The 27,756-nt window shown below is 55.0% G+C and overlaps 1 protein-coding gene and 1 non-coding gene across 3 annotated transcripts in view; one reads left to right on the top strand and one right to left on the bottom strand.

Annotated features, from left to right (window-relative positions):
• ARHGEF7 (Rho guanine nucleotide exchange factor 7) overlaps positions 1 to 19,984 on the bottom strand; it is a 129,741-nt gene extending 109,757 nt beyond the window's left edge. For both annotated transcript variants that reach the window (XM_039226669.1, XM_039226670.1), the window contains exon 1: positions 19,820 to 19,984. In XM_039226669.1, coding sequence (XP_039082600.1) covers positions 19,820 to 19,984 — 165 coding nt within the window. The remainder of the gene's footprint in view (positions 1 to 19,819) is intronic.
• TRNAK-UUU lies at positions 4,800 to 4,884 on the top strand. Its single transcript has one exon. It is a non-coding gene; the product is annotated as a tRNA-Lys (tRNA).
• Positions 19,985 to 27,756: the final 7,772 nt, after the last annotated feature.

The raw sequence follows: 27,756 nt of genomic DNA, 5'->3' as shown, positions 1-27,756 counted from the left end.
TTATCTCCCAAAAATGTATAGCCTCGTATTAGTAGTTTACTGAAAAAAAAAAAAAAAAAAAAAGAATCAAGCCTTTAAAAAAGTATCTTTTTCTTTGCTCTCCTTCTTTAACACATTCCAAAGCCCCACTCTTGTATGAATGCTACAATCATCTGGGGAAAAATAAAATGTGCTCCATTAGTATGGAACCACCCAAATTATAAAAGGCAAAAACAAACTTGAATGTACAAAATCTCCAGTTCCCAAACTAAATTCACATATCCAAGACATGTGGAATGTCAAGGGCAGGGCCAGCAAGACGGCATGTGTCCCCTGAGGCTTGCTTCCCACAAACTCCAGAAGCACATTTTTAGGCCTCAGAGATGGTGGCAACCATCCAAAATTCATGCCAATGCCAAAAATGGATTTTTTAAAAGTTATGAACATAAAACACTCATCAGACAGCCTAGAATAAATCTCTCCACTGAAGTATTTTCTTCCCTCAATAATGTTAGATCAAAACAGGCAGGTGCGTATTAATCGTCAAGGGCGAGCAGTCTGGAAAACAGCATGGGCTTCGTCTGGCTGTGTTTCGGACACTGGAAAAGCAGAGGTGCATGGGATGGGCCGCTGTTAATTTCATGTCTCACTACATTCTGTAAGCAGATGCCATTTTTGTACACCGTGAAGGCTCTTGATACAGGAAAACAGAAAAGGACAAATTCCTAAGACAACTCAAACAGGGCCTTATGGTCAGAGTTTTCTTATCTAAGGGTTTCCTCGGTTCATATGGAATAACCCTCTTTCTCTCATTCTCATGCCTGCGACCTGATGAAAACCACCCATGAATCACGGCACAGCATTTTGCACACCTGAGCCACTGCTTGCTTTATTCTTAAGTTTCATTCCTATACTGTTTCTAACGCTTTAACATCCATTTCCTCTCCTACTGAACCCATTTCAGAACGGTTGATGATATCTCCTCCTGTAGTCCGTCGATGGAAAAGCCTATGGAGAAGGTTCGTGGTCTCTGATGGAAAGATGCTAAATAAATCCAAAGTGGATCCTTGCTGTGCATCCTCGTAGCATCAGTGCAGCAAGCGGGGCTGCAAAACTGGGAGGACAGCACGAACCCCGTGTCCCCCGGGGCCCGTGCATTCTGCTCTCTGAACGGGCAGTGTGGCCTCGCAGGTCCGCTCCTGGCTGGACAGACAACACAACGGCCTACCTTTGACCAAGACACCTCAGGCTAAAATGTCCTCTCCATCCCTGCAGCCACGAGGGCACTCCACTGTTTAAATCGGTGTTCTCTGATGTCTCAGAGGGCTTTTCTGTTTGCCCTGCCGCTCCCCATTTGTTTTACCTCAGCTACTCATTCTTGCCTCTAAGGCAGCCTTCTGAATGTCCCTTCCCACACACAGGGAAATTGGAGGGCCAGAGTGGGAGCTACAGAGCAGTGCACTGCCCTGTGCCCATCCCTCCCAGCTATGGAAACTTTCATTTTTAAACTGCTGGAGAAGCTGCATTTAAGGCAAGGTAAAGCCTCAGAGTCAGAAGACTGGACAGTGACCACCTGAGAACACATTCTATTTTAATCCATTTGATAGCGCGTGGGAGGTTTGAGGCATGCAGAGAGAGCCGGGTGATTTTGGAGAGAAGGACTGCAGAGCAAAAGGGACTCTTCATCAGAGGAAGAAACCTGACTAAAGGGACAGAAAACAGCTGAGGGCCTTCACTGGTGAGCATGCATCTCTATAAATAGCAGCTGAGACCCTCCTTAGAGGGAAAGGCACAGGGTGGGGGAAGGAGGCAGCCATAGCCCGGAATGCTCACAAAACTTCACAGCCAGTTGAGAGTTTCCGGTTAACTGTAAACAATAAAAAGGTGATAAACAGGTTGCTCATTATGTCCTGAAACCCTTAAGTATCAAAGTATGGGCCACTGCTGCTAACAAGATGTATCGTGTCTATAGTTGGGAAATATATTTTCAAAACCTCACTTAGAAAAAGCGACCTTCATTAGTCACCATCTAAGGCCACCAATGTATACTAGAAAGTCTATTTCTTCCATATTACTATAACTGGAATATCTCCCTGCATATTTATAAAGTGCCTGTCGCATGACTCCTCTACTCAAAACCCTCAAAAGCTCCCAGTTTCACTCAGTAAAAACCAAAGTCCTTTAGGAGAATGAAAGACAAGGAAAAAAGACTAGAAGAAAGTATTTGCAAAAGATATCTATACAAGGACTTCTTTCCAAAATATATAAAATGCTCCTAAAACTCAACAGTAATTAAACAGACAACCCAATTTAAAAATGGGCAAAAGACCTGAACAGACACCTCACCAAAGAAGATACACAGATGGCAAGTAAGCATATGAAAAGATGTTCCAAATCATGTGTCATCAGGGAAATGCAAATTAAATCAAGAAGATACCACTAAACACCTATTAGAATGGCCAGTCTCCAACACAGACAATACCGTTTCCTGATGAGGATGTGGAGCAACAGAAATTCTCATTCACTGCTGGTAGGAATGCAAAATGGCACAGCCACTTTGGAGGATGTTTGGTGGTTTCTTACCAAACTTAACTTCTTGCCATAAGATCCAGCAATCTTGCTTTTTTTTTTTTTTTGTAGTGTTTATTTATTTTTGAGCGAGAGCATGCACATGAGAGGGGGAAGGAGAAAGGAAGACAGAGGATCCAAAGCAGTATGTGCACTGACAGCAGTAAGCCCGATACGGGGCCTCAAACCCACAAACTGTGAAATCATGACCTGAGCCCAAGTCACTCAACCGACAGAGCCACCCAGGTGCCTCTAGCAAATCTTGCTTCTTGAATGTGCTTCACCCAAGAGCTGAACACACATCCATGCAAAAACCTGAACACAAATGTCTACAAGCATCTCTATTTGCCAAAACCTGGTAGTAATCAATATAACTGTCAGTAGTGAATCCATAAATAGACTGTGGTCCATCTAGACAGTGGGAAATCATTCAGTGTGAAGAGAAGTTATTATGCCATAAAAAGACATGGAGGAAACTTAAATGCATCTTTCTAAGTGAAAGAAGCCAACCCTATAGATTCCAACTATATGGCATTCTGGAAAAGGCAAAACTATAGAGGCGGTAAGATCAGTGGTTGCCGGGGGTTGGCAGTCTGAAGAGAGAGATCATGGAGAATTTTTAGGGCAATGAAACCAATCTGCATGACACTGTAATGGTGGACACATGTCATTATACATCTGTCCACACCCACAGCATGCACAATGAAGTGAACCCTAATGTACACTGTTGTCATCAGTTGTGACACATATACCACACTAATGTCAAGTGTTAATAGAGGAAGGTGCAGGTGTATGGGGGTTCTGTGTACTTTCTACCCAGTTTTCTGAAAACCTTAACTGCTCTAGAAGATAAAACCTATCAATTTAAGTCCAAATCCTTATGATAGTTGAGCAGGCCTTGCACTACGCCCCCTTTTCCCCTCCTTGAACTCATCAGCCAACTACTCTCTCCCAGTTCACAGTGGCCTTTGCTGTTCCCCAAACTTGCCGGGCAGGCTCTTACCTCAAGATGTTTGCACAGGCTACTTCCCTCACCTGAAGCCCCATCTCCTAGATATTCACATCACTCCTTTGCTTATATTCATGGAGTCTATATTTAAGTGTCACCTCTCAGTAACGCCTGCCTTTACTACCAGATGTAAATCCCGTACAGGATTACCCTAACTGCTGGCACTCCCCATCCTCCTCAGGCTGATGCTTCTTTCCAAAGCAGCCATCGCTAATATACTATGTCATCTACTCGTGGACTAAGTTCATGGAATATCTTCCTGCACCACAAAAGAGATGTTCCGTGTGCAGAGGATTTGGTCTAGAGAAGTGCTACGTCAACATCTGGCAGATACAAGCACCCAGTACATTATTTGTTCCATAAAAGGGAGGCTGAGCAATGCTCACAGGGCACCTACAACCAAAAAGTAAACATAATTGGTCAAATACGAGAATTGAACTTTTGATGCAGGACCTATTCTGAACAACACTTGGAAGCATAATCACTGCAGGCAAAGTAATAGAAATGCAGAACAGCCTCAGGTGTTCCTGTAAGCCTTAACCTTAACCCCTTCTGTCATGACCGACAGGTGCATCCTGCCGCCACCAGCACCGCCTCTCTCCAGGGCTGCCCACACTCAGCAACCGGGGCTCCGCTTTTGCTAGCGCGTATCGGGCGTCGGTCAGCTGGGAGCTGCCGAGAGCCAGCACTCTGGTTTCAGCCTTCGTCTCTATCTCAAAGGAAAATCGCTGGCTCCACCTTGGGCTCCCCTGACCAGCTGGCCTGCTCCCTCAGGGCTCTTGGGCTCCCACCGCCCGGCACTTGACGCGGCCGCCCACAGACCTGCATGTTTAATAGAGTCGCCTTACTCTAGTTTCCTAAGTGTCACAAAGGGTCCCAAGAAGCCAGCGACGAGGTGGTGTGATCTGGACATTTCAGAGATGAAGGTAGGGGGTGGGGGGGACAGAGGCACACGCAGGTGGAGGGAGGAAGGGTTGGATGCAGGCAGTGCCCCTCACCTCCAGCTGTGACTCCGGCTCCATCAGGCAGTGTCCCCGGCCTGGGCTGAGCAGACTCCGCTGGTGTGGCCTAGCGCTTACTGCTTCTGTCTTCTGCCATCTCCCCGTGACTTTGGAGCCCGTCCAGCGAGTTTTGTTATTGTAGTTTTCATTTCTGTGATTCCCATTTATTTCTTTTTCATGAGTCCTATTTCCTTGCTGAGATTTCCTATTCTCTCCTGTGTTTCAAAGTGTCACGTTGGGGCGCCTGGGTGGCTTAGTCGGTTAAGCGTCCGACTTTTGCTCGGGTCATGATCTCGCGGTTCGTGGGTTCAAGCCCCACGTCGGGCTCTGTGCTGACTGCCAGCTCAGAGCCTGGAGCCTGTTTCAGTCTGTGACTCCCTCTCTATCTGACCCTCCCCTGCTCACGCTCTCTCTCTCTCTCCTAGAAATAAATAAATTAAAAAAAAACAAAACAAAACAAACAAAAAAAAAACACAAAGTGTCATGGTTTCCTGAAGCCTTTTCATGGCGGCTGCTTGACAACGGCGATCAGCCATCCCCACTCCATTTGCTGGAAGGAGAGATGGCCACTGAAAGGTCACCTGAGCAATGGCGTCTAGAAAAGCAGCTTCCTGCCGCCAGACTTGGGGGCTGGGGGGCTTGGCAAGCACAGTACCGTTTTTCTCCATACTCAGTAGCAAAATGAGCTACTGGCGACTGAATGGAAAAGTGTAAGTTGGAATGAAGGCCAGCGCATCCAGACCTTCAGAGAACAAGGGGTCCCCAGTTTCAGGACCGCAGACCCACACCCCTTAGAAGCAGCGCTAGGGCGAGTCACAGCGCGGCGGGGTCCCCTCACTAAGGAACAGCGGCCGTGCAGCTGTCTGGACCCGGCACCCACACCCCTCCCAGAGGCGACGCCCTGACCCCACAACCCAACGTGGACACTTACTTTTTTCTCCCTTAAAAGCCTGTCACAGAAAAGCCTGCCTGAGGCGTCCATGTCTTTCAGTAGCTTTTAGTGACTCAGCCGCATCCTGCTTAGGCACAGCCCTCCCAAACCCCATGTGAATATTCAGATGACGTCTCCCTAAGCGCCTCAACGTAAGTAATGATTCCGTCAGGTGTCATTGAGACCTCTTGAGCTTTGTCTCTTCACAGAGATTCTGTCTCTCTTCTGTTTTATACAAGGATTTCCTAGATGCACAGAAACAGGTGAGGAATTCCATTTTTGAGATAAATTCCAACTGCCCCTTCCAAACCAAGGCAGAATTTCTTTCCAACCTCTCTCTACCTCCACGTTTCAAAAGCCCACCAGGAAGCAGTGTGGGGTCTGTTCTGTCTTGAACTAAAAGGCACCAGTTAGGAAACTTTTCAAGCATGTGGGGAGTTGGGGGGGGAGGGCTGTAAGCCAAGGTAGGTAAGCAGCTAGTGTCCACCTTTGGGAAAGTCCCCACGTGGTCACAGCTTGGTCTCCTGTCCTCTTTTTTTTTTTAATGTTTATTCTATTTTTGAGAGAGAAAGAGAGACAGAAAGACAGAGTGCAAGTGGGCAAGGGGCAGAGAGAGAGGGAGCCACAGAATCCGAAGCAGACCACAGGCTCCGAGCTGTCAGCACAGAGCTCGATGCGGGGCTCGAACTCAAGAACCATGAGATCCCGACCTGAGTCGGACACCCAACCGACTGAGCCCCCCAGGCGCCCCGGTCTCCTGTCCCCCAGCCTTGCATACACTCTGGCCCATCCAGGATATGGTGTTGCTGGGCTGATGAGCTCAGGGGGCTGTCGGTGGTTCTCAAATGCGGTCCCCTGACCAGCAGCATGAGCATGACCTGAGAACCTATCAGGAATGCAAGTTCTCACCTCCAACCGAGACCTACAAGATCAGAAACTCTGAGGTGGAGCCCAGCAGTCTAGTTTCCCAAGCCATCAGGTGAGTCTGGTGACACTCCCAGGGAAGGCCCACACAGCCACCTCAACCAGACACAAGCCACAGGAAGCCCTTTGTTATGTGGACACAACCGCTCACTAACATTTTGTACGTGATGGACAAGATCCAGGCGTGAGAGAAGACACCAGACCAGCCCAGGAGCCGCCAGCCCAGAAGCTCGTCAACGAGGCAGCACGTGCGAGCGCACCACACCCCTTCCCTCCACACCCCACCCCTGCTCTCAGGAACACTCTCCCAACGTCCTCTGAAGAAAAAGGATTAAGGAGAGAATGGTAACTGATGGGCTTGCTTCTCCCACACACGGAGACAGACCTGAAAAGTGTATGTTTTATTGCTTTGAATTGGAAAATTAATCCCCAAATGGTAGACACAGGTTACATTTATTGTGACTATTTAAGAACAAGATTCCCACTAAATAGCATTTATTTACTTTTATCTCCCTCCCTGTATTTACTATGACATATAACTAATTGTGAGCATTTTCCAAATGAGAAACCGCAATTCCCGGGAGACACACGTATAATCATAACCTTGTAACGGTATAATACAGATCGTCCTCAGCTGGGACACGAACTTCCTAAAAGTCACACATAGACATCCCCAAAGTGCCTTAACTTCCACAGGTCAGCTGCAAATCAGACAGGGCCGAGGGCAGGTGGTTTCCAGCCATTCCTTGTAAAATGGATGGCGGGGAGGGGCGCCTGGGGCCCAGTCGGTTGGGCATCCAACTTCGGCTCAGGTCACGATCTCACGGTTTCTGAGTTCGAGCCCCATGTCAGGCTATGTGCTGACAGCTCAGAGCCTGGAGCCTGTTTCAGATTCTGTGTCTCCCTCTCTGTCCCTCCCCCCACTTGTACTCTCTCTCTCTCTCTCTCAAAAATAAATAAAGATTTTTTTTTTTTAATTTTAAGTGGATGGAGGAGGTGGATTAAGTACTGGACGCTAGTACATTTATGGTAAGACGGAAACCTCAGGAGTGCCCAGAGTGCCACGTGCAGCCTCAGCTCACTCATGGGACTTCTCACAAACACCTGGCAAAATGTGTTGGAAATGAAAGGGGAAACATTCCTGTCCCTGAAGCCGCGGACGAGAACAGTCTCCTAGAGGCAAAACCGGCTCAAAGTCAACTTCCATTCACCAAACTCTGAAGAGAGTTGATGAGCCCCAGGAGGCCCTGCTCAGCCCCCCGAAGGATCCCGTGAATCCACGCACCCAGCACGCAACGGGCTCTGGCCCAGCCGCGCTCTTGCTGAACCCACCCTCCCTCCCTCAGCTCTGCCTCCAACATCCCCTGCTCCCCTCCATCCAGGGCCGCCCTCGCCCTGGCCACTCGCTCAGTGGCCGGCCACTGGCACGTGTTCTGCAGGCTCGTCCAGGATGGTCCCCATGTGCTTGCCGCCCGGGGATGGGGAGTGGCCTTGCCCCCCGCTCCCAGAGCACCACCAGAAGCCTGTGGCCCTCTGAGGCACGCCCTCGCCCTGCAGCATACTGGCCGTGCCCTCCCCCTGGCTGCAGTCCCCAGGCTCTCCCCTGACCTACCCGCCTGCGGCCAGCCTCCTTGGCCCCGGTGCCCCACCAGGAAGCTCACCACTCCTACACCTCAGCCCCCATCTGTCTTGTGGGACCCAAATCTATCTTCCAGCGCAGGTTCCTGTGTGAGCCCTGCCTCCTCACACTCACCGCTGCATCCATTCTGGACCTGACGCTGAGCCTCGGGTGCACCCCGGGCCCCCTCTCAACCGGGACACCCCATCTATCCTGTGTGTGGCCAGCACCCCAGGAGCGGTCTCCCCAAGCCTGTCCCAAGCAGCTCTCAGCCGGGCGAGGCAAAGAGCTTAATCACCACCGCCCCAAGCCAGATCCAGTCTGTTTCCACACTGTGCCTGGAATATGGTTTTCCAAATTCGCAACCAACCAAGACTTCCCTTTAAAGCTTTGTAAAATGTCAAAACCTTTAAGACCCTGTGCCACCTGGCCTGTGCCCGTCTCCGCCTCGGCCAGCACTGTGGCCACCCAGGCCTTTCCCCGTTCCGCCCTCTAATTACAGCGCACTGATCCATCAGCACTCCACTCGAGTCCGGCTTCCAGAGAAGAGCCTTCCCCAAGGCATGACCTGACCCCCCTGCCACGGGAAAACCAGGTCCCTCTGCTAAAACCCGCTCCTCACCCCCAGAGCACTTATCTCAATTTGTAAAACAAATTCATACGTCTTTAATGATCTTCTCCCCGCGGGACAGTATGCAGGTCTATTCTGGCTAATCATTAAATCCCCAGAGCCCGGCGTTATCCATGCGGTAGATACCCAATAAGGATCTGATGAGAAAACAAATACGGGAATAAATGAGCTCTGGCAGAAAAATCCTCCCCCTCCCCCCATAAAGTGTTAAGGTCACTATTTATACCTTTATACACTGAAATTCTATACAGTTTTCTGGGTCCACCATTAGGTTCAAAAGCAAGGGACTGCCAGTAAAATGAACTGTGTGCCTATTACACACAACAAAACCTCAGTTACCCACAGGGTGAGCAGGGCCACGTAACACCTACTGGGACCTAACGGACACACTGCGCTCGTATCAGAAGTGTACAATTTGACAAGTTTTGACACGTGTACCCTTATGAAACCATCACCAGAATTAAGACGAACACCCCCCTCATCCCCCAAAAGTCCCCTTGTGCCCCACGAAGTGTCCCTAAGCAAGCACTGATGTACCTTTGGTCCCTGTAGACCACGCTGCATTTTCTAGAATTCTAAGTGCGAGGAATCACACAGTGTGTACTTTGTCTGGCTTCTTTATTCAGCATAGTTTTCATTCCTGTCACAGAGTGTCGCTTTTATTGCTCAGTATTCCATGGATAGGCCACTTTATCCATTCACTGGTTGAAAGACATCTGGGTTGTGTCCAGTTTGTGGCTATTAAATATAAAGCCACAGGGGCACCTGGGGGGCTCAGTCGAGCATCCCACTTCGGCTCAGGTCATGATCTCATGGTTTGTGGGGTCAAGCCCCACATCGGGCTCTGTGCTGACAGCTCAGAGCCTGGAGCCTGCTTCGGATTCCGTGTCTCCCTCTCTCTCTGCCCCTAACCCACTAGCGTGCTGTCTCTCTCTCTCTCAAATATAAATAAAAGTTAAAAATAATTTTTTAGTACATATAAAGTTGCAAAAATTAAAAAACAGATAAAGCTGCTGTGAACATTTGTGCACGAGACATGCAATTCTCAATTCTAAGTATCGAGTCAATACTTAGAAAGAGAATGGCTCAGCCACTCAGTAGATGTTTACTAGTTCAAGAAACTGACAAGCTGCTTACTTCCATGGTTTTCTGCTCCCACAGCAGCAGAGAGGGGCTCGGGCTCCTCTGCATCCTCATCCACATGGGATATGACCAGGCCTAAATTCTGACCATCCTAACGGTGTGCAGTGGCACCTCGCAGTGGCTTCAGTTTGCATTTCCCTCCCACCAAGTGCGCCCAGCCTCTCTCCTGTGCTTGTCACCCACACGCCTTCTTCCGTGAAGCGTCTGCTCAAGCCGTTCATCCGTTCTTTAACTTGGGCTGTTAGTGTCCTTATTATTGAGTGTTCAGAGTTCCTCATGTACTCTGGATAGAAGTCCTGAATTGTTTGGTAAAGTTCACCCATGTGGCCTGGAATTTTCTTTATGGGAAGCTTTTTTTTTTAATGTTTATTTATTTTTGAGAGAGAGAGAGACAGCATGAGGAGGGGAGGGTCAGAGAGAGAGGAAGACACAGAATCCAAAGCAGGCTCCAGGCTCTGAGCTGTCAGCACAGAGCCCGACGTGGGGCTGAAACTCACAAACCACAAAATCATGACCCGAGCCAAAGTCGGATGCTTAAATGACTGAGGCGCCCAGGCGCCCCCTTTATAAGAAGCTTTTTAACTAGTTTGAATTCTACAGATACAGGGCTAGGAAGGACTTCCATTTCTTCTCAAATGTGTCTTCCATGAAAACTGTGCATTTCGTCCACTGTAAAATTTACTGGCATGAACACACCCATACAGCCCGTGTTTTCCTCGTAGTGTCTGTAGAAACTGCAGTGATTCCTAGCCAGTCTGAGGTGCACCGATTTCACTGATTTTCTCAAAGAACCAGATTTTGGTTTTGTTGATTTTCTCCAGTAACTTTGTTTTCTATGTCACTGATTCCCATTCTGTTTATTATTTTCTTTATTTTTTATTATTATTATATTCTTTCATCTACTACTTGCTTAGAATTTAATTTGCCCTCATCTTACTTCTTTTAAATTTTTACATTTCATTTAAATCCAAGTTAGTTAACATATAGCATAGTTATGACTTCAGGAGTAGAACTTAATAATTCACCACTTACATGTAACGCCCAGTATTCTTTTTTTTTTTTTTAATGTTTTATTTATTTCTGAGAGAGAAAGAGAGAGAGAGAGAGTCAGCATGAACAGGGGAGGGTCAGAGAGAGAGGGAGACACAGAATCCGAAGCAGCTCCAGGCTCTGAGCTGTCAGCACAGAGCCCGACACGGGGCTCGAACCCACGAACGAACAGTGAGATCATGACCTGAGCTGAAGTCGGATGCTTAACCGACTGAGCCCCCCAGGCGCCCCAGCAGTGCTCTTATTTTTCTAGCTCCCTAGAAATGTCCCTAGCAGACATTCCATTATAAACAACAGAAGAATTACGGGTGGGGTGAGTAGCTCACACCCATAATATTATTTTAACGATTCCTAAACGGTTACTCCAGACTCACACCCACTGAAGTAGAGTTACTATTATCATTTGAAGAATCAACCCTGGACGGCCAGCACGGCCCCTATTCTGGTTCTGTCTGAGCAACCGCTTCGTCGGAGGCGTGATAAGTGAACGCTGACTCTCCCCCACCTGTCATCAGTCGATGAAGTGCAGGAGACAGTCAACTCTGGCCTCTGGTCACTTAAAAGCATGGCTTCTGTGATACTTTCTGGAAGTTGACTCTCTGCCGCAAGTCTGTCCAGAATTCGACCAGATCCTATTTATAGAGCTTGTTTCCAAATGAAACAAAAATGCATTAACAGACAGGAAGACTATGACCAGAAAGTGTCATGTTTCCACAAGAATAAATCCTGTTGCTGGCACCAGTGTTTAGGACTCCCTGAACAAGGCAATTTCTTCGGCAGGACAGAGATTACAATGAGGTGACTTGGAAATCAAAGTCCAGAACACGACTGTGTGTGCCCTGAGACTGTCTGACTCCTCCTGAAGCATCAATGGCACAGACCGGGAGGACTCCTCTGAAGCTCCTAAATCTCTGTCAAAAGCACTAGAACGTTCTTCCTTAGCTTAAAGACATTAAGTCATAATCTCTTGGCATGTGTTTGGAAAGCAACAGGCTTTTTCAGAAAACCAGCGTTCCTGACAAGACTTCTGAATGAATTCGCTAACTGCAGGTGGACACTGACACATCTCTCGTAAACGAAGTACCTTACGGACAGGAAACAGGTGGGCACACATCTTCCTGGCACAGGAACTTAGTGAGTCGCTGAGAACTGAGGGGGAAAGGCCATCACAGGCCAGAGCGTTTACACATAATCCAGAACTGGACACTTTCAATGAGGTGTTGCTAACAAAACCCATCCTGCCATGACGAGATGGCATCGTAAGAAACGACACAAATGCAAAGCAAACTTGGAACCGTGGACCCCATGTCCGGCTACAGCAATTTAGTACAAACTGGAGAGGCTTAAAGTGCTACGCTTGTTTTGGTCCTTCTTTGGAGACCATATTAAGAATATTATTGGGGCACCTGGGGGGCTCAGTGGGTTGAGCATCTGACTCTTGAGTTCGGCTCAGGTCATGATCCCAGGGTCGTGGGATCGAGCCCCTAGTCGGGCTCCAGCAAGGCGCTCAGCAAGGAGCCTGCTTGAGATTCTCTTTCTCCCGGTGCCCCTCTCTCCCACTGGTGCTCACTTGCTGTCTCTAAATAAAAATTTCTTTAAAGCGGTATTATGGGGGCGCCTGGGAGGCTCAGTCGGTTAAGCGTCCAACTTCTGCTCAGGTCATGATCTCACAGTTCGTCGGTTCGATCCTTATGTCAGGCTCTGTGCTGACAGCTCAGAGCCTGGAGCTGCTTCAAATTCTGTGTCTCCTTCTCTCTCTGTCCCTCCCCCTGCTTACACTCTGTCTCTCTCTCCCAAAAATAAACATTAAAAAGGGGGGAGGGTATTATTGACCCCTTTGTAAAAAGCTGCTCGGAGTTTAATAACAATTAAACAATAACAACCGCATCCCCTAGCCTGCACCCACCTTCCACTGCCACGCAGAGGCTGCATTAACAGCCACAGAACCTGAGGGGCAGGCTGCAGGAAGCACCCGCTTTCGTCCGTGGGGCTACGGGCCAGCAGGGCGGTCCTCCAGGCCATGACCGGGCTTGCCTGTGCATCGGGGTCGTCTCTGCTGCGCGGCAGCACCGCTGATCGGGGCGCGGCTCTCTCCCTCCCCAGCAGGCAGGACGGGGTCCAGTAGGCCTCGGCAGGGACAGCCACACTGTGTGCCATGTGCTCTCCAATCCCTCAGAGCCAGGGCCTGGGCCTGTCCTCGGCGCAGATGCAGGTCTGAGAGAGCGCAGAGACACACAACGCCTCCTGATGCCTCAGCCGGGCACTAACACCTGTCACTTACGCAACATGCCATTGGCCAGAACGAGTCGAGGCCAGCCTCAGGTTCCGGAAGTGACTGGAGGCAGGTCTACGGGGAGTGAAGGACTGGAGCCCTTCTCTGATTTGCTGTGTGCCCCAGGCGGCTGACCTCTGGGGCGGCTGACCTCTGGGGCGGCTGACCGCTGGGGCGGCTGACCTCCAGCCATCATTGCCCCAGAGCTCCATCCCCCCACCGCCGCAGCACAGTCAAGACAACGTGCATGTACGCTACGAGTGACCTTGCCTAGATGTGCAGTGCACAACTTACACAACCACATGCAACGGTCTTCAGTTAACCCATCTGTAAAATGACAAGTTTGGGCTCCTGAGAGCCCAACCTCCTGAGAATTCCTTCACACTGACAATTCACAAATGCTTTATGCTTAAGACCCCACGGTTTCTCTTCTGACCTGCCTGAAAGGGTGAAATGGAGCGTGCACACGTGTGCGTGTGTTTCTGCGGGTGTGATGCGCACAGCGGCACACGCGTCATAGGAACCCAAAGCTACAGTGGCATAAATACTTGCAACAAACGTGCTTGGAACACACAGCCGCACATCCCCTTTAAACACCCACCTTCCTCCATGGCCCCTAGACGACAGGGGACACGGCCCCATCCTGCGGAAACACGCTGAGAACTACAGTCTGGCTCCTAAAACTTTTAAATTTCAGAGCTAAAGTTAGAAATGTAAAAGCATCAGGAAATGAACTCTCCTCACCTAACTGGGTAGAAGTGATGGAGGGAAAGGTCAGATGTCGCACCCAGGGCCCCAGCACCCTCCCTCCCCAGAGGCCCTTCCCATGCATGAAACTCTATAAATGTGAAACCCAAGCCCAGCAACCCTGCCCTGCGGCAGCTGTGTGTGCTCGGCAGGCAGCTGCTCAGGGTCTGGCGCTGAGCTCAGGACCCTGGGACCCAAATTCAGGGTCCCACCAACCCAGACAATGGCAGTCTGTCCGGGTGGGAAGGAAGGGGCCGCCAGCCGCCTTGAATGCCAAGAATCTGCCTGGTTCTGGAAATAAGAAAGTATTCCTGGATCTGGGTTGGCCTTGAGGTTCAAACCCCGGCTTGGAGTTTGCCGAGCCAGAGGAGAGAAAGTTTCCGGGGTCAACCCGTAAAATAATAACAACGACCGTGTACCGAGGACCCTGCCTGTGCCCAATACGCAAGAAACCCCTCAGGGCTACTCGTTTACGTTCTTAACGACCCTACTGACCCTATTGCCCCAGGAGGCCATTCCTTCCAGGGAAGTATCATTAATCTCATTTCTTAGGGAGAAACTGAGGTGCAGAGACGGAGAAGTTGCCCCAGGTCACATAGCAACTGGGTGACTCTGGAGCATATATGGGGACCGTCTCCTCTTACGGTGGCTCTGGGAGGGACCAGCGGGCCTTGAGGACAACCAGCCCTCACAGCTGCTGGCACCGCCCAGGACAGAGTTGGGTGCCCAGAGGGATGGCGGGCTTTTGCCACCTGTACCGACGATGACACACTCAGGGCCGACTGCAGTCCCAGACCAGAGAGGGCCTCTCGGGAACGTGTCAGACACCCGCTACGTGTATAACGTACACATGCAGCACGTCGTTCTACGTCTCAGCACAGACAGACACCAGCGAGCAGAGTGTGGGGGCCCTGAGTCCCCCGGAGGACGGGTGCCCCAGCCCCAGCTCACCACAGTCCTCGGGACATCCTCCCGGGAGAGAGGAGGCAGATGCGCCCTAACCAGGGTCACGCTCCGAGCACAACGCTCTCTAGAGCTACCTGTCCTCCTTCCGGCCTTCTCTGAGCCCCCAGCTAAGCAGGCAGGCGTGTGGCCCCCATCTGACAGCCCCCATGACCCCCTTCCCTCTTGGGACCCCTGCCGAGCAGCAGCCTGTGCCCACGACGTAACCCCGGACCCTGTCCCGTCACTGTGGTCGTCCGTCTGGTGTCCCACCTGGTCTGGAACTCTGAAGGCAGGGGCTGCCTACGTCCTCTGATCTAGCACACCAGAGGGTGCCCAGCCTGGCAGCAGGCGCACCTGGGGCCTCTCTGCCCCCCGGGGCCCTAACTGGGCGACACGGGCACGGCCAGCTGCCGGGCCTTAGTGTTCTCACTGGGCAGACGGGGGCGACCACGCTCGGCACGCTGCCTGCAACTTGGGCACTCACTGCTTCTTTAAAAGACACGGACACTGGCGGGCCGTGCTCAAGGGAACCAGGAAAGGAAGCCACCGCGGGCATTACTTCTATTAATAGAACGAGGTCCTGAGACAGCACTGCCACCGACTCCGCTGAGGACAGGGACAGCTGCCTGTGGGGACGGCCCTCCTTCCCCCAGCCCCCACCCCACCCGCCCCGGCGAGCGCGCCACGCACAGCGCCAGCACGCCCACCGCGGCCGGCCACTCGGGGCGTCCCCCACCTACACTGCGGCTAGGCCGGTCTGCCTGACTGCCAACCAGCCGGCAAACGCAGTCAGCGCCCGCCTCCTCGGGGCCGGGCCACCCCCCCACCCCCCCACCAAGAGTCCCCCCACCCCGTGCAGGGCGGAGACAGGACTTCAAACGTACGCTTCAAAAACAGATGTTTGTCATTACATTTTAACGATTCTGAAAACTTCGTTTCATGACAAGGAATTCAGTATCACAAATAACCCAGTTTGCAAAGTTTAAAGTCTCCTGAAACACAGCCAGGACGGAATGCGGCCAGTAACTTCTCTCCCAGGCCACTGGCAACTATGTACCAACAGCTATGCGGACTGGGCCTCGGAGTCTTGACCCCGTGTGAGCCAGACCTCACCATCAGGCCACACGGCCACCGCTGACCTCATCCTCAGAGCTGCCGTGGACCACGGACCACCGTGGGCCATGGACACCTCACTTCTCTCCCGCGACCAGAAATCCTTGGACCGACCAGAATGCAAGCCACAGACCAAACAGGAACAAGCACACCTTCCCTCCTACGTTATACCCGAACTCGCTGACCACCTGCAAGTCTGCAGATGACCACCTAAGGGCTGCCAGAGTCGCTCTGAGGAAATACAAACCATCTCCTAATCCACACGTCAGGAAAATCATCAGAGGCTGGGCCGCTTGGACGCAGGTCGCCTGGAACTCCTGAATCCCTATTCCTTTTCATCTATAGCTGACTTTATCTCCCCAAACTGCTAGTTTCGACCATTTCCTCCTGCAGTAAAAGCTCTAAGAACAGTTAGTCTTTTATCTCCCGTAGCAGCTGGCGTCCTCCAAGCAAGTATGTACTGAATAAGGTGACTGGGTTCAAATTTATTACACAACCTGTTATGTGTTGGATTGTGTCCCCTGAAATTGCTATGTCCAAGCCCCGACCCCCAGAATCACAAGGCTGTGACCTTATTTGGAAACAAGGTCGCTGCAGACATAACTGGCTGAGGTCATACATGGGTTGGGTGGCCCTAATCCAGGGACTGTGTCCTCATAAAGGGGAGGTCTGGACACAGCAGAGACCACGGGGAACGTCGTGAGGACTCTGGGCGTGTGCGGGGCCCCTTTTCCCAGCACCTTCAGAGTGAGCACGGCCCTGCCGGCGCCCTGATCCCAGACCCATACCCCGATCCCAGGTCTGCACCCTGTTCCCAGGCCTGCACCTCCAGGCCTGGGAGAGAACAAACAAGGTGTGCGGTGCAGCCGGCCGGGGGTGCGGCTCTGTTACGGCCCCAGGACACAGATCCCGGCCCAGTGGCTTAAGCCCATCTCAGCGCTCACATGCACACCCAGGACCCCAGCGAGGCCAGAAGGGTAGCAGGACCTTCTCAACTGTGATCCAAACGGATGGGTGGAGAGTCTCCAGAAAGCACTTGACCGATTCCAGTGTTCTGTTCTCCTGGGCTGACGGACGAGGAGCCAGGCTCCGCCAGCGTCTCGCGCTGGACGCAGCAGCTCTGTGGGCCGCACCGACGAGGAAGACTGACGCGGCATCTCATGACCCCCTCACCGCTGTGTGCTCAGAGGTGCTCCTCCTTCTGGAACGTATCTTCATTCCAGCCCTGTGACTAAACAGTCCAGAGGCGCTTAAAGTGTGAGTTCACGAGCTCAGGGCGCCCTGGATTCCAGGGCCTCTGCTCACTCCCATCCGGGAAGGGGGAGCCAGCCAGCAAATCACCGGGGCCATCGCTGGAGAAAACCAAAGCGGAAGCGCCTCAGGCACGAAGTTCCAGGAGACCATGGAATCCACACTCGGTCTCCCCTACAGCAGAGAACACGCCGATGGCGATAACGAAAGGTGTCTCTTTCCTGAGCTGCTCACAGAAGTGTGTGACCCCCGCCTCACGAAGGGCAGTCTGCATCCCCACACCCCCGGGGAACCTGGGCAGAAACGTCTACAGCCTGAACCGCAATGCGCATCCCGTGGCTTTCCGCCCTTTCCCTGGCTCCAGCTAGAACGAAGGACAGAACGTGAGGAACAAACACCCTGGCACGTGTCTTCTTAACCAGAGGTACGAGGGAAACGGAGCCACCTCTGCGCTTGCCCCAGCCCAACGTCCACTTTGAATCGTGGACGTGCACACGTGGCACGCTCCCTCCGGCCCAGGACCCCGCGGCCAGCGTGTCCAGGTGGCCAACTGCGCTACAGCTAAATCCCTTCGGGAGCCACGTGAACCTTCGGCGAGGTTTCCAAACGCTCCTGTGTAAAGAAGGCCATCGTCCCCAGACTGACGTCCGCACACCCAGCGAGGGCAGCCACACATGTCAGCTTCGTGGCTCGCGCTGTGTGGTGTGCAAGCCCGAATCAAAGCCTCTGCTGAAGAGACAGGAGAGCTCAGGCAACTCGGAAACCACGGCTTTCAGAGGCAGAGACTGGCTAATATTTGACTCCGGAAACCTACCTTTGAACCACAGAAAACCGGTAGTCGGTCTCTGATTTGTGCCACTTGCATCATGACAGTGTTGGCAGAAAACCAACCAGCTGGGGCCGGGGAGGGTGGGGGTGGGGACGGACGGACAGGGCAGCAGAGGACCCTTCTGGAGGACCCTAGCTGCAGAACACGTTGGACTTCAGTCCGCCTCCCGCAAGCTCAACATTTCCTCTCTTCACTCTAAGGACGGAAGGAGTGCTACGGTTCTGAAAGAAAACCTTTCTAGAATGTAAAAGAAAAAGATTATTGAAGTCTGCCGATGAAATTAATGCACTTAAAATGCCAAGTAACGCGCCTGGACAGTGACACGATTCTGTCTGGACAGCGCACGTGTCCTGCAGCTCAGTCCCGGCCATGGAACCGCGCGTCGTGGAAGCCTGTGTTGCTGAACTTCGCGTGCGACGGCACTGCCTCCCGACATCTGTCTTTTATTACCAGGCGTCCTGGGATCCAGATGACAACAAACCGTTCCCAGGGCCTGGAGACCTAGATTCTGCTCCTTAATCCTGTCTTAAATCATAATTTTATTTTGACATCAGGATGGTTCACAAGCAGCATTTCTATTTCCTGGCCAGGCAGACAGCCCTTCACCCCACACAGATTCAGTGCGGAAAAACACCTAAAACCAGCGTGCACGCACATTCATATGAAATAAAACCTTCTCTGCCCTTTACAATGCGGCACCAACCCATGCACAAACTTAAAAGATTAAACGTTTTTACCCCTCAGGCCCCGTCCCCCCCAGTCACCTAATTATCATTCGATTAGCAAATCGTCACGGTACCGTTTGGGCTAACACAACCCCATCTTAAAAATTAGCTGTTTCCTAACTACGGTTTGCTTCCGCTTCTACACTTAACACCTTTTAAGTAACCGGTCGAGCTTAAGATTCTGCACCGGGGGAAAAAAAAAAAAAAAGGTGGGGGGAGGGATAAAATTGCAGTGTTTTTGAAACACAGGGTCACGTCGTTTTTAAAAGCCCTCCTCCGGCCCGGCCCCTGCTTTGTCAGCCTGCGTGGGAGGAAAGCAAACTTGAATCACTCACAGAGACGCGGGCCAGGGTTCACACCCCCGCCCCGGGGGCGCAGGCCGGGCCGGCCGGGGGCTTCTGCTCGGAATCCGGCACCTGGCCGAAAACGAGATGTAGAATTGAAAGCCGGCCTCGGAGGGTGCCGTGGCCTCGCGGGCTCGGCCGTCCCCGCGCTTGGCGACACGCGGGGTCCTCCCGGGAGGGCAGGCGGTCGTTCCCGGCCCGGCCCCCGGCTCGCGATCAACGCGTCTTTGAAAAACGCCCAACAACTGGCCGCGCGGGCAGAGGTGAGCTCTCCTCCGATGCCGCCGACAAACTGTCCAAACAAAGCCCCGCGGAGGCTGCGCGCGGCGCGGGAGCCCGGCTCTCCGCCCGGACCACCGGCAGGGGCGCAGCGGGGCCGCCGCTCTCCCCCGCTGCGGCCTCCCCGGGGCCGGTCCCCTCGGACGCGGCCGGCACCCCCCCCCCCCACCGCGGGCCCCGCCGCCGCGCACACAATGGCGCCCCGAGCTCGCGCCGCCCGGGCCTCGCGCCGCCTGCGCGCCCCCCGCGCGGGCCGCGTTCCCGGGTCCGCGCACAAAGGAGGCGCGTGGGCTCCTCCGCGCCTCGCACCGCCACCAGGTGCCGACGCCGGCGACCCCGCGCCCGCGCGTCTCCGCGCACCCCGGGCCGCGGCGGGAACGAGGCGGGGCGCCCGCCGCCCGGGGCCTGCGCGCCGCGGGGGCCTGCGCGCCGTGGGGGCGCGGGCCGGGGCGGCACTTACTTTCTCGATGGTCCCGGGCAGCAGGCGCTCCAGCAGCCTGCAGAGGACCACCCCATCCTTCAGAGACGCCTGCAGGAAGCCCTCCGGGTCCGAGATGGTTTTCTTGGGCGACTCCAGCACCCCCAAGGTGATGAGCCACGTAACGGTCTGCTCGGCGGAATTCATAGCGGCGGCGCGCCCGGCCTCCCCGCGCCGCGAGCGCGTCTGGGCGCCGTTCACCTCGGAGCGGCCGCGGCCCGGCCGGCTGCGCCCCCCGCCCCCTCCGGCTCGCCCATGGAGAGGCCGGCCCCGCGATTGGCTCGGGCGGCGCCGCGGTCCGGCCGGCTCGCGCTCCCTCGCGTGCGTCCTGGCCGACTGTCAAGTGCCTTTTCATTAGATGCACATGAACCTGCGGCGGCCGCCCGGCGCCGCCCCCGCCGCCGCCTCCCGGCTCCCAGCCGCCGCCGCCGATGACATCACCGCGAGCAGAAGAAAAGACGCGGCGCCGGAGCAGCCCCGCGCCGGCCGGCCGCACGCGCTCCCCGCGCCCGGGCCCGCCGTGCGCCCCGCCGCGCGCCTCCGCCCCGGCCCGGCCGTGCGCGCCCACCTGCGCCGCCGTGACCTCCGGAGGCGCCGGCCGCCTTAACCGTTTGCGCCCCGCGGACGGCGGCGCGCGGGGCTGCCCTCGCGCCGGCCCCCCCCTCGGAGGGCGCGGAGCCCGTCATTGATTTTCTGAATTCGCCGGTGTGGCAACTATTAAGTGCTTCCCAGAATGCTCTTTTCATTTCTGCCAGTTTTGTTTCGGGCGGGGGTGGGGGTTGGGGGGTCCGAAAACGAGACGTTTGCTTCTCCCCGCCACTTTGCAAGCCAGCGATTACAGAACACAAATGATCATTACATCTGCGGGCAGATGGGCCTAATTCGGGAGGGAATTGATTCCCCGGGAGGTCCTGGGATCCTTGGGGATGTGGACGCCGCCCCCAGCCCCGCGTGGCGCGACGTGCTGGGGCGGCAGGTGTGCCCCTGCGGGAGGCCCGCTCCGGCCGCGGCCTCCCCACCCACCGGGCCGGCCCCCCGCAGAACCAGAAACCTCGGAGCGACCTGACTGTAACTGGTGGTGACGTTTCAGGCACCGTGGGCGTCAGGAAAGCAGCAGAGCCTGAACTGGGTCTGTGTCCGTGACGGTGACAGGAAGGAAGGACCGAGAACAGCTCCATCCAAACGGGCCTCGGCCCCCACCTCACTTGGGCAGAAGATGCTCGGTTGTCGTTGGCATGAAGAACCGGGACTTCAAACTGTCCCGCGTTGAACAAGCTTCTCCGAACATGGACTGACACTGCCACATGCATATAACCAAGGAAGAGACCCCTTCTTGCAAGAGCCGGGGGTAAAGGAGACTCCCTTGAACACGTGTGTCCCTTTACCCCCTCCAGAGCCCCGCCCCCCCCGGGTCTCCCTGCTGGCTTGCTGGTGGCCTGTGGCAGTTTCAAACAGCGTTAGCAGTCACCGGCAGAGAGCTTACCGTATGCTCGGCACGTACTTAGTCCAGTTAACGACAAGGGCTGGAAGCCATATAAAACTTTAAAAAATAGAGGCTTAAGGGGCACCTGGGTGGCTCAGTCCATTCAGCATCCAACTTCAGCCCAGATCGTGATCTCAGAGTCCGTGGGTTCGAGCCCCTCTGTGCTGACAGCTCAGAGCCTGGAGCTGCTTCTGATTCTGTGTCTCCCTCTCTCTCTGCTCCTCCCCAGCTCGTGCTCTGTCTCTCTCTCTCTCTCAAAAATAAACATTTAAAAACTTTTTTTAAAAAAATAGAGGCTTGACTCCCGTTTCCTCTGTCTTCATCTGACATCTGTATCAATCATGACTGCAGTTATTTGCAGCTTTGAGTTAAGCAGTTACATTTTCTTCCCAAATGCAAACACACCGCCATTGAAAGGGCAGCACGGGTTCTAGAAACGAGGGCCACAGACGTGGCGGTCGTAGCCAGGGCTCCCGGCAGTGTTACCCTGCACCATCACTACTGCCGTCGTACACGGCCTTTCTCCTCGTTCCCACTGTCATCCACCCAAGCGGTGGAGAAGGGACTCAAGCCTGGACCCTGGGTCTCCAGGACCCACACATAACCAGTGTTCTAGACTTCCCTACACTTCTAGGAAACAGAGCTGCTAAGAGTTCCATTAAGGTTTCTCTGTCAACAGCAGGGTGTTGACCTAAGGGTGGATTTCCACTGGGATCCCATTTACGCTCATCACTGCTGAACTGAAGGAATTAGAACACAGCCATTACAATTTCAGATTATATTAAATTAGGTCTGGTGCCTACGGTCTGGTCAACAAGAGTAAGAACTTGAGTCAATCAAATGACCCTAAAGAAAGGCAGCCCTAGGGAGCGGCCTGGGGTGGGTCAATAACTGGGTGTCGATTCCTGTCAGAAGGGAGGCCACAGGCCACCTACCGTAACTGATCTTAGAAGCCCCTGAACTTTTCAGGGACGCCTGGTGGCTCAGTCAGTTATGTGTCCAACTCTCGGTTTTGGCTGTAATCATGATCCCACGGTTTGTGGGTTCAAGCCCTGTGGTTGGGCTCTGCAGGGGTAGCCCGGAGCCTCCTTGGGATTCTCTCTCTCCTCCCCTCCCCTGCTGGTGCTTGGTCTCTCAAAATAAACAAACAAACAAAAATTTAAAAAGAGTGAAGTCCCTGAACATTTCAATGCTTTGTGGCTACTAGTGGCATTGTTTTACCTTGGATGTATGTTAATTTCAAAAAGCTTTATTTGGAAGGGATTCATTCTAGAAAGTAACACTGTTCACAGCTAGGTGTTTTTAGGCGTTTAACTGAGCGACTTGAGTATCCAAGGTGGGCATTTGGTTAAACTTCAAGTTCCCATTATAGAAGGCATGAGCTACGGGGAAGAACTCACCATCCGTTGGGCTGAAGCCAGCTGTGGCTGCTGTCGACAGAGGGCGCGGGTGCTGTCTCGGATGCCCTCTGACTCACCCTAGAGGAATGTGGGACGGCTCTCAGTGCGGCCGTGTGGCCTCCAGCGGCCTCATTTCCCATGATAGGGTTGCAGCTTCACGTCCCACTTGGCTCCCTGTGAACGCCGCCGCGCCACGCGCCCGGTCACTGCTGGGGTGGGTGGGCTCACAGCTGCCATCAGTGAGTTCCCCCGAGCCCCGCCAAACTGCACGGAGCCAGTGGGTCAGCTTGTTGGTGCCTGGAGGGTGGTCCCACAGACATGTTGGGCTCTACCCCAACCTGAAGCCGGACGGGCAGATGACTATCGACCTCCGACCTCACAGTATGGCACCCACTCCCTGTGGGCTGCTCTTACTGAACTGGACCAACATCTACGGTGAAAAATGCACTAAGAGGCAGTTCCATGAAGCCCATTGGGGCTACTGTTAAGTATGTAATTGAAGGCAGCGTCCTGTTTATTTGGCATAAATATGGTCAAATGCTAAACACTGAAGGTGCAAGGCAGGGACGCATAGTTTATAAACGTGCATGGCTGAAAATCACTCAGGATCAGAAGATATTTTCCCAATACAGTGTTTCATGAAATGTGACGTCAGCCAGAAACTGAGCCCAGTTTGGGATCCCTAGAAGCAGGTCCTGGGCCAACAGTGGGGAATAAGCACCGTGTTTGGGACACAGTCCCAGAAAGGACGAATGAAGAAAGGGAGAGAGTCAAATGGGCAAGGGAGGGACAGAGGTGAGTCAGAGGTGTGACAGGGAGCAGCGGGGGGCCCGGCTCCCCTGGGGGCCTCTGAGAAGGTCTCAGCGTCGTCTGACTCGGGCACCAGGGGCTCAGATCATCCCTCCACCCCAACTGCCGTGAACGCGGGTCTCCCCTGGGGAGCAGAGCCTCCAGCCGTGGGGGCAGGATGCACACGTGCCCCGCGTGGACCACTGGCAGTGCTGGACCTGGGGACACGGCACCTTGTAAGAGCCACCGGTCCGACATACACGCTGCGTCTTCAAGGACAGACAGCTACCTAGCCAGAAGTCACCAGAAGCTGGCTTCCAGCAAGGCCCAGCCAGGGAGGTGAACAGCCTCTCCCTCCCAGACCACAGGGCCCTGATGTCATCAGCTTGACCGCCAAGGAGCCAGCATTAGTGACTAGCAAGTTAGAACTCGCCTCCACTGTGGGCAGCTAGGGCAGTGCTGGTGAGACACAGTGCACGCCGCAGGCCCCTTGCACACCTCTGTCTCTGTCGCTCCCCGGCCGCGCTGGCCGCGGCCCCTGTGCAGGTGCTGGGGCGGGGGCTGGGGCGCTGCAGCTGCTACAGATGCTAGTGGCCCGCCTGGTTGCGGGGCGCCTCTTCCTCCATGCTGCTCTCCGGAGATGTCATGATGTAGGACTTGAGACTCACAGCACGCCTCCGCCTCCCCCCACTACCGTCCCCTCCCCAGGCCCCCGGGGACCCTGCCGCCCCCCAGCAGCCAAGCACCCGAAGCTTTGCTGACCACAGAGCTTGTCCCCCGCTGACCCGCCGCCCGCCCTGGGGCCGGGCTGTGACTGGCAGCTGTCCGCGTGTCCTTTGGTGGTTCACACCGAAGCAGGAATGTCACAGTGCAAGCTGAGTGGTCCTGGGAACTCGGCCAGTGAGGCAGGTGACTTGGGGGTCTGGGCCATTTGTGTCCACAGCTCACCTGCGCCCTCCGGACCCCCTCGCGCCCAGCCCTGACCCCGCGTCCGGCAGGGTGGGTGGCTGCAGTGCCAAGCTCCCTGTCACTCAGTGCTCCTCCAAGGGGCCACTGCCTCTCACTCTGTCCCCAGAATGTCCTCTCGGCCCCCTCACGAGGGCGCTCCAGCTGCCTTCGAGAAGAGCACCCTCTGGTTCTCAGCATGGGCCCATTTCACACTCGCCCGCCCTCTGACGCCCTCCACGCTGCCCAGGCTGCCCCCTCACTGGGGCCCAGCGGAAGCAGCCGGCCCGGCCTCGACTAAGGCGCAGTTCTGAGCTCCAGGATGCCGGGCCTGAGAAAGAGGCGCCGTCGTCGTCCTCATTGGCCTCTCCCACCCTGTCCAGCGACCCACCGTCATGAGTGGCGGCCTCCGCACGTGCCCGGGGCTCCTCTGACGAGCGGCCTTCCTCCGGCAGCGGCAGCCGCTGTGGTATGCCCCCCAGACCTGCAGGCTTGCCCAGCTGTTGGTCTAGAGGCCTTGAGTGGAGAGGCCGCGCCCCACACCGCAGGGTCTTTGCACACCCCCAGGCAATGGACGGCTGCCCATCCCTAGCAAAGGAGAGGGACCGTTTGGTTTGGTTTGGAGAAATCAGGGAACCAGGAGTCCAAGCTTCTCAACATCTGCACCTGGTGACCCCTTTGCGGGTCTCAGAGGCTCTTTCCCCCCAGCGCAGCCGTGCACCCGGCGGAGGCGGCCTGCCCACGTGCTGAGCTCCACTGCTTTGCAAACTGGCCACGTCTACAAGGGCTGAACCCCTCGCCACACGGGTGCGTGTTTTCCCCCGCTGCTGCGGGGGCTTCAACTGGGAGCTTCTTGGGCAGCGAAGTGAACGGGCGTCAGCTGACCGTGCAGCCCTCACACTTGTCGCTGCTCCATATCCGCAGGCGGCAGAGCTGTTTCACCAACTAGCGCTTCCTTTGCACCTGCTCGGCACAGGTGGGCGTGCGGCCGTGGCGGGGGTGGGGGGGCCGCAGGTGGGCCCGCGGCCGTGGCGGGGGGAGGGCACAGGTGCGCGCGCTGCCATAGTGAGGGGGGCGCAGGGGGGCGCGCGGCCGTGGCGGGGGAGGGGGGGCGCAGGTGGGCGCGCCGCCGTGGCAGGTGGGGGGAGGGCACAGGTGCGCGCGCGGCCGTGGAGAGGGGGGCACGGTGGGCACACGGCCGTGGCGAGGGGGGCAAAGGGGAACGCGCGGCCGTGGCGGGCGGGGCAGGGGGCGCGCGGCCGTGGCGAGGGGGGCGCGGGTGGGCGCGCGATCGTGGCGAGGGGCAGAAGGGAGGGAGGAATTAGCACCAGGTCATGCAGTACCAGCAACAGCGTCTGTGACAGTTTCATGTGCCAACTTAACTGGGCCACAGAGTCCCCAAATATTTGGTCAAATGTGAGTCTAGGTGTTTTGGGCTGAGATTAATATTGGAGTCAATAGACTCAGTAAAGCAGATCGCTCTACCCCACTGTGGGTGGGCCTCTCCCAATCAGTTGAAGGCCTCAGTGGCCCACAAATGCCAACCTTCCCCCCGCCCCCGAGGTAAGGGAGAGGCCTCCGGCAGATGACTCTGCACCCGGGCGTCGGCCCGCCGGCCCACCCTGCAGATCGGACTTCCCAGCCTCCACAACCATCTGAGCCACTTCTTCCTATAAATCTCTTCAAACGCGTCTTACTGGCTGTGTTTTCTGGAGAAACCTGACTCTACGGCACCCCATGGCTGGGCAGCCTGGCAGGTGAGAGATGTGAGCATAGGTTCCCTGCCTGTGGGTCTGCCTCTCCAGGTCACTTTTTACCCCAAATGCAGACCCTGAGATGGGGCCTCAGGGCAGGAGGCATATTTGGGGGTTGAGCAGAAGAAGCACCAAGGAGGGAGTGGGGGAGATGAGGCGGGGAGGGAGGAAGTCTACGGTAACGGGTACATCCGTGAGCGGGGGCACAGTACTGGCTGAGGTGCCGTCCCTCCGGGGCCCCACACACCACAACCTGGGGGCTTATGCGCAACAGAAATTTCTCTCACAGTCTGGAGGCCAGACGTCTGAGATCAAGGGGGTAGGTTCCTTCTGAGGCCGCAGCAGAATTTGACCAGGCTTTGCTCCCAGCCCCACCCCCCGCGGGTTGGCTGGCGACCCTTGACGCTTCTTCCTCGGCTCTACAGGTGCGGCTTCAATCTCCACGTCAGCCTTCACACGGCCGTGTCTCCGTTGCTGCCAGGACCCACATCTCCCGGGTTAGGAGTCAGGCCACCAGGCCCGGGATCAGGGCCCATTCTTCTCCAGGATGACCTCGTCCTAGCTCGATTGCGTCTGCAGAGACCCCATTTCCAAATAAGTTCGCATCCACAGGTCCTCGGAGTTAGGACTCGAGCATATCTTTCTGGGGGACACAACTCAACCCGCAATAGGGACTTCTGGGAATCCCAGGACCCTCCCTGCCTCCGAGATACCCCACCAGAGGACGGGGCGCCAGCTGCCGCCACACAGCACGAGAACGGATGTGAAGTCTCCGGGTCTCTCTCCTCGTGGGCTCGGACCAGTCGGCGGCTCTGGTGGTGCCATGCTGACCCCTCGACGTCCATGTGTCTCAGCAGCTGTCGGCCTCGACGTCCCACTTGGAACGGCTGGAGGCTGACAGTCCTCGGGTACCTGTCAGCTGGAGTTCGGCGGAGAGATCCTAGCGGCCCAGGGGTGCCTGGGAACAGAGCTCCCCCGGGCGGGGAGACAGGCGTGCACGCGTGTGCCGTGCTTACGAGCGTCTGGCAGCACGCGTCGGTGCTCCGGTGTCCTCCAAAGGAGACCGGCACTTTTCTCAGGGCCATTAAGAATTCATTTATTTGGAAAAACACATTTGACGCATTTCAGTTTATTTCCCTCTTTTTCGTTTCCTTTCTGTTTATTGGGAGACGACTCATTTCTGAGTATCTGGGCAGAGGTAAGGTGACAGAGTGGAGCAAACGGCCGTCCACGATAGGGCTCTCCTCCCTTCCTGGGCAAATCTGCCTGCTGACATACAGGTTAAAAATAATAACCTCCTGTGGGACACAGTTTGGGCCAGTTGGCTTGCAGTCCCTTTAAAGACTGGGGTTTGCTAAGCTATGGCTCCTCACATGTGACACAGACCCACTGTGTGCAGCAACCCCCCCCCTCTGCTCAGCCCCCGGGGCCCACCCCTGCACGGCCCTGGACTTGGAGCGAGGGGCACTGGTGGGAAACGGAAGCTTACGCTCGGCCGTGAGTCACACAGCCCCTGGTGTCCGAGCCGGTGGCCCTGTGTCCTCTGTC

The sequence above is a fragment of the Hyaena hyaena genome, unplaced genomic scaffold, assembly GCF_003009895.1.
Source record: "Hyaena hyaena isolate Hyena2069 unplaced genomic scaffold, ASM300989v1 scaffold_22, whole genome shotgun sequence".
Classification (NCBI taxonomy): Eukaryota; Metazoa; Chordata; class Mammalia; order Carnivora; family Hyaenidae; genus Hyaena; species Hyaena hyaena.
Note: the sequence above shows the minus strand (reverse complement) of the source record. Positions and strands in the feature narration are given on the sequence as shown.